At 39.2% G+C, this 14,246-nt stretch overlaps 1 protein-coding gene across 1 annotated transcript in view; it reads right to left on the reverse strand.

Moving 5' to 3' along the window:
• The window catches only part of SMC3 (structural maintenance of chromosomes 3), a 39,431-nt gene extending 25,935 nt beyond the window's left edge, over window positions 1-13,496 (reverse strand). The window contains exons 1-7 of the mRNA XM_041745344.1: window positions 13,343-13,496; window positions 12,188-12,263; window positions 6,049-6,087; window positions 3,446-3,513; window positions 1,614-1,685; window positions 1,177-1,256; window positions 831-909 (exon numbers count right to left, since the gene is read on the reverse strand). Of these exons, the coding sequence (XP_041601278.1) occupies window positions 831-909; window positions 1,177-1,256; window positions 1,614-1,685; window positions 3,446-3,513; window positions 6,049-6,087; window positions 12,188-12,263; window positions 13,343-13,357 (429 nt within the window). The 5' untranslated portion in view covers window positions 13,358-13,496. The remainder of the gene's footprint in view (window positions 1-830; window positions 910-1,176; window positions 1,257-1,613; window positions 1,686-3,445; window positions 3,514-6,048; window positions 6,088-12,187; window positions 12,264-13,342) is intronic.
• Between the last annotated feature and the right edge of the window lie 750 nt (window positions 13,497-14,246).

Raw genomic sequence — 14,246 nt, forward strand, 5'->3', positions numbered from 1 at the left:
CATTGGGCTCCTTCTGAGGAGCCTGCTTCTCCCTCCGCCTGTGTCTCTGCCTCTCTCTCTCATGAATAAATAAAATCTTAAAAAATAAAATAAAAATAAAAAGAACTTTCCTTTAGTCCAAAAAACTACTACAACAAAGTACGAGAACACTGCAGGGTATGTTTTTAAAAAAGAAATCAGCTACAGTTTAAAGTATGTGAAGAGACAGTAGAAAGTATATTACTAAAAACTATAAAAAATATAACTCTACAAGAAAAAATAATATGTGGCATTATGGTAGATTTCTGGAAATGTAAACTTTTTACCATTTCAGTTCTGTGATATGTTAAGTAACAGAGTTACTAATTTTAGGAAGTAATTTTTTTAATGTTATTTTTAAAGAATTTCTTTAGTATATATTTTTTAAAGCAGGCTCCATGCCCAGCATGCAGAGCTTGTATTCACAATCCTGAGATCAAGACCTGACCTAACATCAAGAGTCAGATGCTTAGCCAACTGATCTACCCAGGTGCTCCTCTATAATATTCTTAAAAATGATCATTTTGACTTTCACAAATCAAAAATGCCTTCTAGTACAGTACAACTTATTAAGAGATATAGGCAAAGAAAACAAGATCCAACTGCTGAAATGATTCTATCCTACTACACAATAGATGTACTTTGCAGTCACATAAAAGGTAATATATCAATATAAAATAAATCAATGAAAACAAGACAGTAAGGTCCATTTTTCATTCAACTTAATCCCTAAAAATAAGCCAAGTTCATCATTCAAGTGAATACACTCAAGAGAACAAATTCTATAAAACAAGGACATACAATTTTTTTACCTTTCCTTGTTTTACAATATAATAAGGATTGCTTCGAGAAAAACCAGCACTTTCCAGGAGATTCATCACATCATTTTTCCTATCAATAAACATTGAAAAAAAATTCAGATAAATAACCCAACAATAAGCAAAAACATAAAGGCAGACTCTTGAGTTAAGGGGCATGAGGGAGTATAGTCATTAAATAAACCATCTATTCTATCAAGCCTCAGATAATCCTGATTCTTAAGTTAATGCTCTAAATACTGGTTTGTTGAACATGAGGCATATAACCCATATAACACGGCAAATAAAATACTTTTACTCCTGTGAAAGACATTAAAACGGAAAAAAAAAGAATGCTTACGTGACCATTTTCTTGTCTAGGAAATACTGATCCTTTTTGGCACCAATAACTCTTCTAAGTGAAACTTCTTCTTTATCGATCTAAGAAAAAATGTAAAAGCCTAAAGTTAATCTCACAGTAAAAATGGAAAACTTTTTATTTATTAAGGTCATTCTAGAGTCCCTAGTAATTATTTTGAAACTTATTTCTCAGTAAAGATATGCTATGAATATCAATTCTATGACAGACATTTTCTCACAATAGCTTACACACTCCCATCAGTTTACTAGAATGTTCATTATAATTTTAAGACAAAATCAGTATGTAAACTGTATAGCTATTTTAGCATAAACTATAAGAATTTAAGTACAGTTATAAATGTTTCAAAGCTTGTAAGAAAATTAGTTGCATCAATAAAATTCTCAACATTATTACTGGGGGAAAAAGCCATTACTCACGGGCAACCGGTTGTCCGAATTATCAAAAATAATCTCCACAAAAGCAGAAATGACACGAGGACCAGTACCCTCCTAAAACATGCAAAAATTTTTTTGTCATTTATGTGATATTTTCACAACCTTTATCTTTTTCTTCTCTAAATACTTTTTAAAGTTTAGCGCATGATAACAAGCCTAATTCAATAGAGAAAAATTTCTAACAGACGGGTATTTATCCTTCTTGTCAAAAGAGCAAAGATATTGGATTAGGATAACACCACTTTTCAACCAAATGGTTAGATTCTAACTAAAAACATGAGAACTATGCAAGAGATATCAAAGTCAGATATATTTAGGTCTTGTTCTTTTTTTTTTTTAGGTCTTGTTCTGAAGACCACTTTATTAGAACATACATGCCCATGTAATTCTACTTATTTGCTAGTATCTACAACACTTTGAGGTTTTTCTCTTACAGACTCAATGCTGGAAAGGAACCCTAATAAAGTATATAATTACTAGAACTTGGCTTTCTTAAACACTTAATTTGCAATACACTACATAATTTTAAATCTGCCATGAAGAGACACACATTTAACATGTGTCACATATAGATCAATTTATGACCCAGGCACTTCGATACCAAGTCCAGATAATTTCCAGATTTTATTAAAATTTTTTAAAGATATTTTTTTAAAGATTTTATTTATTTATTCATAGAGACACACAGAGAGAGAGAGGCAGAGACACAAGCAGAGGGAGAAGCAGGCTCCATGCAGAGAGCCTGATGTGGGACTTGATCCAGGGTCTCTAGGATCACGCCCTGGGCTGCAGGCGGTGCTAAACCGCTGCGCCACCGGGGGCTGCCCCCTTTTTAAAGATTTTATTCATTTATTCATGGGAGACATAGAGAGAGAGGCAGAGACATAAGCAGAGGGAGAAGCAGGCTCCATGCAGGGAGCCTGATGCAGGACTTAATCTTGGGACTCCAGGATCATGCCCTAAGCCACCCAGGCGTCCCAATTTCCAGATTTTAGAAACTGTTACTATGCAGTGACTAAACACACTAAAGAATGATACTTAAAGAGGTTACTCTTTCAATGTCAATCTTAGAAACCTAAATATATATCTATCTACAAGGTAACCAACTCTGGTTACTAGGCTAAAAATTCAAATTTAAGAGGGAAAATAAAAGATAATGGTTAAAAAACAAACACCTTCCTGTGAGAGACTCTGTTGAGGTATATTAAGGAATTTCACTTTCTGCTCTTATAACTAATTATAAGCCATATTAAAACCAAAAAGAAATTTTATCATTAGTATGGCCTTTTGTAATTTTTTAATCCTGAAATTTTAGTTCTTATTCATAATTACCCAATGAAAAATTCTAACAATTTTCTTTACTATAATTATGCTTATCTTCCATATTGGAAAATCCTCTTACCATTTAACTTAAAAATATGGCCCAAAATAAAACAAGTATGTTGCTTAGTTTGCAATGGTCGTTTCTCTAATGTTCCCAATTCTGGTTCTAAGTCTCAAAGTTCTTAATTCCCAATCTCAAACTCTTTGTTCTCCTCAGCAAACCTGCTTCTGAGCATTACCAGACCATACTCCCTAATAAAGTATAGGGAAGACATACCCATCTATAGAAAATTTCCTTACTATTACAAAAAAATTAGACCTTTATCATGCACTAATATAGCAAATTCCACAAAATACATACCATTAAGAGACACTGTATCATATTTAACAAAGGATCTGAAAGCTTGAACAAATGATTTTATTTACCAGAATTGATAATATAGTTTTAAAAATACATACTATCAATAACATCTCAAAGCAATTTCACTCACATGCAACAAAGCCAATCGCTGTTCTGGACGAAGATGACTGAACTCATCACTAAGAACAAACTGAATTGCTATAAATACAAAAACATAACTATTAGTACAGTCTAAAAGAAAGATTTATGCCTTATTTATAACTCCCCATAACTTCTATCATATAATGAACAGGGTAGAAAAAGCAGATCATCTCTTCTATATATGCAGAAAATTTGCCTGTACTTCAGACTAATTAACTTGGAAATGATAAAATACTAAGGAGTTACCACTGAAACACTTAAAGAAAGAAAAAGGGAACACTGAGATAACAAAAAGAGAGAAGCAAACCAGAGATTCTTTTAAGTATACACTGAGTGGTTTTAAAACTTTATTTTTAACCCACCAGATATAAATAATATACGTCAAAATATTTTTTCTTTCTTTTTGTCAAAATATTTATTAACAAAACAGGATATATTCCTACAATATCCTTAACCGTATACTTTTTTTGTCAAAAGAAATAGAACTAAGTGGGAAATACGGGGAAATATTTCAGATTCCCAACTTCTACTGCACTGCTTGCACTGCCCTTATCTTCTGTATGAAGAAGCCATTCCTGCCTCTATACAGAGTACCTAACTGGACCACCCTGCCCTAGAAATGAAACTCTACTCAGCTGTCCTATTTCCAGTCTACCCAGGAGACCTTTGACATTCTAAGAGTTGAGTGTGCATTTATGAATGTGTATACTGAGAGTGGAGGTGGACTGGTTATCTTTTATAACCACCTCGGGAGGATACATTCAAATTGCCTTCACTCCCCTAGAGATTACAAAATACTTCTACTCCAATCCCACTCTCTTACCATCACTAAATTACAACTGAAGGGCTATTGATTTGTGAGCACAGAAAGGACAGAACCTTTGTTCTTAAGCTCCCCACTTTTCCTCAAGGACTACTCAACTAAGAGGTTCAAATTTTTCAACTTACTTCTTCTATAGTCCAAAACTGTTAAAATGTTTTTTTTCTCTCTCTGAAAGATTTGCTAAGAGGCACTATGATACTTAAATTCAGTTTTTAAAAGATTTATTTGAGAGAGAGAGAGAGAAACAGAGAGAGCACGGGTGGGGAAGGGCAGACAGAGTCTCAAGTGGACTCCCCACTGAGTGTAGAGGCTGACACAGGGTTTGATCCCATGACCTGAGCTGAAACCAAGAGTTGGATGATTAACCAACTGAGCCACCCAGGTGCCCACTTAAATGTATTTTATCTTGAGAATTTTCAAAGCTATTTAACTATCATCAAATTAACAATCCTTGTTGAGTCTGTAATTTTTTATACCCCATCATTCGTAAGAATGATTTAGAGAACATTTTTTTAGAAGATGAAACTTGACTGGCTCAGTCAATAGAGCATGTGACTCTTCATCCTGGAAAATGAGTTCAAGCCCTATAACGGGTATAAAGCTTCCTTACTTAGTAAATAAATAAATGTAACAGAAAAATGAAACATTTTCTAAATCAATATTAACTATTCTACTGTATTTATTTATTTGTGCTTTGCAACATTTAAATAGTGAACTCAAGCTTTTTTTTTTTAATTTTTTTTTTATTTATGATAGTCCCAGAGAGAGAGAGAGAGAGAGAGAGAGAGAGAGAGAGAGGCAGAGACATAGGCAGAGGGAGAAGCAGGCTCCATGCACCGGGAGCCCAACGTGGGATTCGATCCCAGGTCTCCAGGATCACGCCCTGGGCCAAAGGCAGGCACCAAACCACTGCGCCACCCAGGGATCCCTGAACTCAAGTTTAAAAAGTACTTCCATTGGTATTATTTCAGGACTCTCACAACCCATCAAAGTAGGCAGGTCTAACACCTGTTTTTTTTTTTAAATTATTTATTTATTTATTCATGAGAAACAGATAGAGAAAAGCAGAGACACAGGCAGAGGGAGAAGCAGGCTCCATGTAGGGAGCCCGATGCAGGATTTGATCCCGGGTCTCCAGGATCACGCCCTGGGCTGAAGGCGGCGCTAAACTGCTGAGCCACCCAGGCTGCCCTCTAACACCTGTTTTTTTTGTTTTCTTTTAAAAATTTTATTTATTTATTCATAGAGACAGAGAAAGAGAGGCAGAGACACAGGCACAGGGAGAAGCAGGCTCCATGCAGGGAACCTGACGTGAGACTCGATCTCGGGTCTCCAGGATCACACCCCAGGCTGCAGGTGGCGCTAAACCGCTGTGCTATGGGGGCTGCCCTAACACCTGTTTTTAAACTGCAAAGAGTACTTTAGATTGTTTTGCCCAGTCTCTCAGCTAATTAATCAGTGGTTATAGAATAGAACTCAGATCATTATATTCACCCTATACACTAAGCTACTACTCTATATGAAGCACTTCTTGAGTTTCATGCAGACATAACCTCAGAAAATCAATTTTTCCAAGTACCACACTCAGCATGGAGCCCAATGAGGAGCTTGAACTGATGACCCTGAGATCAAGACCTGAGCTAAGATCAAGAACTGGATGCTTAACTAACTGGGCCACCCAGATGACCCTCAGAAAACCAATTTTTAAAATAAACTACCTGAAGATGCCCAGGTCTTAACATATTTAGAATTTAAAAAACAATACCTACCATAAAAAAAGTTACTCTTTCCAGATCCATTTCTGCCCACTATAAAATGTCAAAAAATACATGTTACATTGCATATAAACCAGTAAAATTAAAATTGTACTAAAGTTTTAAAGTATTAAGAAATTTACATTCCATTTTCTAACTTAACATCTTAATATATGAAATTAAAAACAAGAGTGAACAAAAGAAATCAATAAATAAAACAGCTTTAATCAACAAATTAGTACAAGTTTTGTATAGACATCAGATGTTTTTTTCCCTTAAATTTACCTCATTGACTCTTTTGCTCTTTCTAATAGTTTAAAATTAAAAGGAATAACCAAATACATTACCAGGTTTTCACAACTTACATAGACATGTAATTCTATTTTAATTACATATAATGGAGGTTTTTTTTTTAAATATTGTATTTATTTATTCATGAGAAAGAGAGAGAGAGAGAGAGAGAGAGAGAGAGGCAGAGACACAGGCAGAGGGAGAAGCAGGCTCCATGCAGGGAGCCTGACGTGAGACTCAATCCTGGGTCTCCAGGATCAGGCCCTGGGCTGAAGGCGGCGCTAAACTGCTGAGCCACCCGGGGTGCCCTATAATGGAGTATTTTTAACATTCTAAAGATTCACATGTTGCTGAAATTTTTTAATACTTAAATAATTTCAAATTCTCAAACTATATGCATATTTAAGTACTTATGACCAGCCCTGTATATCATGTATAATCTCAGAATCATAAAACTACAAAAAAGTAGAAGGCATTTTTTTAACTACCTGAATTCAGAATTAAACAATTCTATACCTAAAAAGATACCAAATGTTTCAGATTTAATGAATTCATTTGAATTTTGCTGTTCAGTAAAATTCTCATTGAGTCAAACTATCCCAATCTCTCTCATCTTGACCAAAATACCCTAAACAAATTAGCCCTTACAGTTACCACCTTTAACGCAAAATAAAGTCTTAAAAAATCATTTCTGTTATGCAAGAAAGTAATGAACTGCTTTTAAAAAAAGACATGACAGAGAGGCCAGCTTAAAAAAGATTTCCACTGGCTTAATCTAGGACCATTTCAGGATCAAAATAATTAGATGAATTATAATAAATTTGTACTGGAGGGAAATCATCCATGATTCGATGCTGATAATAAAATGACAAATAGCCAAGAAGGAGAACTGCTCACAGAACACACAGTAAATGTGAAAGGAGTGCTAGAAATGGAAAATCATTTTGTAACCATCAGAATAAAGGCAATTATTATCAATGAATGCTAAATCTAGGGAGAAATTTTGATAAGGAGCACAATATTTGCAAGTGTTTCTCATTCTTATACTATTTATTAGTTGCAAGGGAAAAACACTACATAGTAGAAAAACTAGATAACTACCTAGACTGGGTGATCAAAAGTAACACAACTTAAAAAGAAGCAGAATGTCTTCACCTACAGATGTAAAATCCTCAGAACACATCATTTATGTAGTTTTTTAAAAAAAGGTTTTATTTTTATTTATTCATGAGAGACACAGAGAGGCAGAGACATAGAGGCAGCCAGATGCGAGACTTGATCCCAGGATCACAATCTGAACCAAGGGCAGATGCTCAATCACTGAGCCACCCAGGTGCCCTTATGTAGTAGTTTTTAAAAACAATGTTATAAAAAACAGAGAAAGGCTGTGGATATGATCCAGATTAAAGGAGACTGAAGAGATATGACAACTGAATGCCATACCTGACCCTAAAGTAGATCTTGTACTGGAGGAGGAAAAAACATAAAGAACGTTTTTGGGTCAATCAGTATTACTGGAAAATGAAGAGATTATTTTATTAATGACAAATTTACTGAAGTTGATAACTGTACTGTGTTTATGTAAGAAAATATCCCTATTCTTAGAAAGTATACATTGAAGTCAAAGGTAAAGGACCTACATAACTTACTCTAAGAAAAAAAGAGTGTGAGAGGGAGTGCAAATGATAAAGTAAGGAAAATGTTAACAGGCAGATTTAGGGTAAAGGAGGCAGGAATATTATCTGTACTGTTCCTATTTATACAACTTTTCTGTAAACGTGAAATTCTCTAAATAGAAGTTTAAAAAGATAATTTATCATTAAAAGAATTACATACAGTTCAAACCATAACCTACTCACAAATAACTTAAAATTTTTAAACTTCCCTTTAAGAATTACTCCTACCCAGAGTGGAAGACTAGGATGTTTAATATTCAGGACTCATTCTTAAAAGATATTCAAGACTTAAATAGAAAAAAATAGATTACTGAATATTACACTACAGGCTCATTTTTATTTAAAAAGATTTATGAAGATGTACACAAAAACTGAAGGGCTACTGAGATAGGTCTAGTTTATATATGCCCCAGATTCACCTGCCCCAGTCCAAGTCTTGGCTGCCTGTCAATGGAGAGGCTCAGTATTCCACTACCTTAGGTTGTTTCAGCCTGCCTTGGGTACGTACTTAGATCAGATTTGTGAAAACCCAAAGGAGGCTATAGTTCCCTGACTACTTCAGGGGCATTAGTTCCCAGAGTAACACAACCCAAAAGCATGGGGGTTAAATGCCCTGTGTGGTAAACTTTGACGAATCAGAGACAAGAACTAGAAGACAAAACCCTCTCCATTATTTTCCCATATGATCTTTCCCACACACAGTAGGTTCACAAAGTCTATCTGGAAGTTACCTAATTTGACCACAAACCAGCTGTGCCTTCTTTATAAAGCCATAACCAGCTTTGCCCCTCTCTCGTGCCTTAAGACTGCATTCCTATTAAAGCCTTATTAATAGCTGAGTGGGCCTTGGACTGAGGACTACAGTTTATAGCTTTTTCCCATTTAGCTTTTAAGTTCTTCTGTAATATTCTATAATTAATATGTATTTCTTTTGTTAAAAAGCTACAGAAAAGGTAACTTTAAAAAGGTACATGCTTGATACATTCAAACACTTATTCAAGGGATTCAAACATCAAACATCAACATAAGAGGTATCTGCCTTCCAATCTTTCTTAAGGTCAAAATCATTAAATAATCAAAGTAGTAATGCTTTCACAGCATATTTTTCATGTTAATCTCAGTCTATACTACTTCAGGTCTTTCTTATATTACCAAGGTACTGGTTGTTTTAAGTTTGTTTTTTATTTATTTGTTTATTTATGACAAAGAAAGAGGCAGAGACACAGGCCTGAGCCGAAGGCAGACGCTCAACCACTGAGCCACCCAGGTGTACCAAGATCCTTTTTTTTTTTTTTTTTAAGTTTTGTTTTGTTTTTTTAAAGATTTTATTTATTCATGAGAGACACAGAGAGAGAGGCAGAAACACAGGCAGAGGGAGCCTGATGTGGAACTCCATCCCAGGACTCCAGGAACATGCCCTGGGCTAAAGGCAGGCACTAAACTGCAGACCCACCCAGGCATCCCTCAAGGTACTGTGTTTTTGTTTTTTTTTTAAGATTTTATTTATTTATTCATAGAGAGAGAGGCAGAGACACAGGCAGAGGGAGAAGCAGGCATCATACAGAGAGCCTGATGTGGGACTCGATCCAGGGTCTCCAGGATCACACCCTGGGCTGCAGGCGGCGATAAACCGCTGCGCCACCAGGGCTGCCCAAGATTTTATTTATTTATTCATGAGAGACAAAGAGAGAGAAGCAGAGACACAGGCAGAGGGAAAAGCAGGCTCCATACAGGGAGCCTGACCTGGGACTCGATCCAGGGACTCCAGGATCACGCCCTGGGCCGAAGGCAGCGCTAAATCGCTGAGCCACCGGGGCTGCCCAAGGTATTGGTTTTTAAACACGTTTAAGGGGGATCCCTTGGTGGCTCAGCTGTTTAGCACCTGCCTTTGGCCCAGGTGTGATCCTGGAGTCCCGGGATCGAGTCCCACGTGAGGCTCCCTGCATGGAGCCTGCTTCTTCCTCTGCCTGGGTCTCTGCTTCTATGTCTCATAAAATTAAAAATTAAAAATAATTTTAAATTAAAAAACAAAACAAAAAGAAAAACACGTTTAAGCAGTAAAAGACTTGTTAAAATCAAAGAAATAAACTTAGACAATTTCCTCTGTAACTATTAGCAATCTAATAGCTAAAATAAAAATACTTGATAGATCCTACAGATATAATCATAGGTAATAATGGTGATTTTATAGGAGTATCTTAATAATAAAATTATACCATTTTTTAAAAATAAATTTTTATTTATTTATGATAGTCACACACACACACACACACAGAGAGAGAGAGAGAGAGAGAGAGAGAGAGAGAGAGAGAGACGCAGAGACACAGGCAGAGGGAGAAGCAGGCTCCATGCACCGGGAGCCCGACGTGGGATTCGATCCCGAGTCTTCAGGATTGCGCCCTGGGCCAAAGGCAGGCGCCAAACCGCTGCGCCACCCAGGGATCCCAAAATTATACCATTGATATAATTAAGATATTCATCTACTTTTAACCTGTAAGTTAAAGAAGAAACATTGACTTTTCCATTTCTAAAGATTTTCTGATAAAATCAGAAGGCATTTGTAATCAAAATATAGTAAAACATTGGATCGAGCTATCCTTATGGCACACCAACTAAATTTTCTATTCAATAGGTACAAGGGGGGGGGGGGGATGTTTTCTTTATTCCCAACTATAAGCTACAAGTCATGTGCTGATGGTAGGTTTTTTCTTGCCCTCAATTTTTTTTTAACTGAAGTATAGTTAACATTCTTGCCCTCAATTTTTAAGATTATTTATTTCTAAATGATATTCTCCCTTTACTGATCTGTATATGAACCTCACTTATGTTATAGACTGAATTGTGTCACCTCCCTCTCCCCCCACTCCCATTCATATGCTGGAATCCTAATTCCAAATGTGATGGTATTTAGATAGGAGCCTTTGGGAGATAATGAGGTGTGAGAGTGGGGCCTTCATGATGGAATTAGTGTTGTAAAAAGGAAGAGGTAAAGAGAACCAAAGAGGTCATGTGAGCACGGATGATGAAGATGCTGACTCCCAGAATGTGACTATGCTGGCACCCCTGATCTTGGGACTTGAGTTTCCAAAACAGAAAATAAAATACTGTTACTTAAGTCACCCAGTCTATATAAAATGGTAGGCCTAGCACTCTGACATACATACCTATATATATCCCACAAGCACAACGTATACAACAAGTCTGTTTATTCATCTAGCCTTTAAAAATTCAGCAGAACGTCAGAAAACACTTTTGCTGGCTGTATCAGCAAAAAATGGACACTACCATCCTTAGAGTCTCCTTTTTTTTTTTTTTTAAGATTTTATTCATTTATTCATGAGAGACAGAGGGGCAGAGACACAGGCAGAGGGAGAAGCAGGCTCCATGCACGGAGCCCAAAATGGGAGTGGATCACAGGTCTCCAAGATCATGCCTCAGGCTGAAGGCGGTGCCAAACTGCTGAGCCACTCAGGCTGCCCTCATCCTTAGAGTCTTTAGACTAAATACTGTATTGTAGAACAATAATCATTTTAGCCCTTTACCCTCTTACATATACTTCATTTAATTTTCCCAATAGCCCTATAAGATGGGTATCATTAGCTCCACTTTACAAATGAGAAAACTAAAGTCCCTCAGGGAGTCAAGAACGAAAAAGACTGTGAAAAAGACTGCACCAGAACTGGGATTTGAAACCTATTCTGTTATGCTCCAAAGTTTATCCTCTTCCCACCAAGCTGGATTGTGGGACCTTAATATGACAGAAAAAAAAAATATCTGAGATCTGATTTGTGAATAAATAATGGGTATCTTTGAAATAAGGCAACAGTGGCCTAAATTTTAACTAGGAAATGACATATCAAAAACAGAAAACCTCAAAAGCTAAATTTAGTGTCATTTGCTATAAACAAAGCTCTAACACACTTTCACACAACCTACAAGGCTACCCAAAAAAGAATGAATAACTAGTGATTATCTTATGCAAATATTTTAATGTATAAAATAAGCAATTCATCAGTGCCGATAGACATGTTATATCATATACAAAAAACATGTATTTACTCATGTCATACTCCAAGCCAATTCCTCTTTTCTTAAACCTAAAAGGACAGAATTTTTTTTTTTTTTAAGGACAGAATTTAAATGGTTCTACACCTATAAATCTGATGTTGTAAGCCATGGATACTTACCAATGACATTATGTTTTGAGCTGAAGGGATCTACAATTGTTTGATCTCTGTAACTCCGAAAACCCTGGATGATAACCTGATAAATAAAAAAGGCACTTTTCAGGGAACATACACTAAAAGAAGTAACTCCTAAACTAACGTTTCTCCTCAGCACTTCTCTTTCTGGCTTCTCCTCTAATGCAAGATAGAAAACTTTCAATTTCATGTAAGAGAAACTCATTCTGGAAAGTGGGGATTAAAAATCTTACCAAAAAAAAAAAAAAAAAAACCCGACACCTGCCGGTTTACTAGTAACCACTGGCATTGTTGGTGTTTTAGTCGTTATAATTAAACCCTCAAAATCAAGTGCGTTGTATAAGGTTCGCTGGAATGCTGAAGATCACGTTGCTGTAACAAAACTGTGTCAAGCAGGAGCGCTGGGCTGGCCCCAGTTTTCTTATCCAAAGCGTTTCCCTCGGACCCACTAGCCAAGAAAAAAAAAAAAAAAGAAAAAAGGCAGACGTTCCAAGAAAGGGATGCTTAAGAGTCCAACACATCCCACAGCGAAACTTCTCCAAGAGCGTGAACGGGCTCGCCTCCGCGGTGGACTGCAGCGCGGGAAGACCACATTTTGACAGAAGTAAACAAGTGGACGAGGTGGCGCTACACGTTCCGCGAGGGGGGGCGTCCCTTTCGCGTCTCCCGCAATTCGAGGACAAAGACCCGCGCGGCTAGGCTGACACCCCAACCTGAGCCGCCCCCCACCCCCACCCCCACCCCACCCCCCGGCCGAGCAGCGCCGGGCCGAGGAGACCACCGCTTCACGCACCCCACGCGAACGGCCCGCGCCCGCCCCCGCGCCCGCCCCCGCCGCGGCCCCCAGCCAGCTCGGCGCCCTCGCAGCCCGCCCCCGGCCCGCCCGGGAAGGCCCGCTCGCCCTCCGATCCTCTGGGAGCGCCTGCCTCCTCAGGGGAGCGCCCCGCGCTGCACACCGGCGCCCCAGTTCTCAGGGCCCCGCGTCGCGGGGCGGGGCCTCTCCCCTCCCCCGCAGCCCGCGTTCAGCTCGGGGTCCGCCCTGCCCGGAGGCGGGAGGCCCGGGTCGCCCCGCGACACCCCCGCCTCACGGAGCGGCCCCCAGAGGCCCGTGACGGGGCGGGCGGGACGCACGGACCTCACCTGCTTTATGTACATGATTCCGCGCCCCTCGCCGGGGAGGACTCCTCCGGAGAAGCGACAGCGCGGTCGTGGGGTCCAGTGAGACGCCTACGAGACCCCTCCCCCAAGGCGCCGCTCGCCCCGCTCCAGCCAAACAAAATGGCGGCGCCCGTGGAGGCGGAGTCCGCGCCTTGGGCGGAACCATTCCTCGGCCCCTACAGAGCGTAGGGGGCGTCGGGGTCTGGTCTTCTCTTTCCTTTTGTCCAAAGGAGCCTTCCACGGCGTCCCTAAGTGGATTTCATTTGATTGTTGAGTCTGTAGCTGAACTTCTCCTGAGAATTAGTCGGAAGCTTCGTTCGGAAAAGCCTTGTGCGTGAGGTTGGCCCGTGTTCCCTCCGAGCGCGGAGCCAATGGTTGCGTCCACAGGGGCGAAAGGTTCGGCGCCAAAGGCAAGAGTGAGAGCCCGAGAGCCAATAGCGGGGCTTGCCGGTGGCCACGTGACCTCGGGCTGTTTAAAAACGCGCACCCGGCGCGGCTCCTGCAACCTGCAGGGTCTGGTAGACCCGGGGCGCGGCGGCCGGGGTCCCTGTGGCTCCGCTAAGCTCGCTCCGCGCTCTCTGGGGGTTTATGTGAACCTAGAATGGCCTCACCGGCTCCGAGCGCGCTCGCAGCAGAGCCCGGAAGGGACGTGACGCTCGAAAATGTGTTGTAATACTGTGAAAATTAATACCCTGGGACTTCTTCCTTTCGTCTGCTGAAAATCTAGGCAGATTTGGACAATTGCAACAAAAAGATTTAGATAAGAATAAAAGCTTTTTTATTTTCTTTAACAGCCTGAAAGATATTAGGTGCTAGCAGCGCCGTTTAGATGTATCTAATCTGATCACTTTTAGGAAGGAAAAAACTTTAGTTAGAAATTGGATCT

This window comes from Vulpes lagopus, chromosome 2 (assembly GCF_018345385.1).
Source record: "Vulpes lagopus strain Blue_001 chromosome 2, ASM1834538v1, whole genome shotgun sequence".
In the NCBI taxonomy this organism is placed as follows: Eukaryota; Metazoa; Chordata; class Mammalia; order Carnivora; family Canidae; genus Vulpes; species Vulpes lagopus.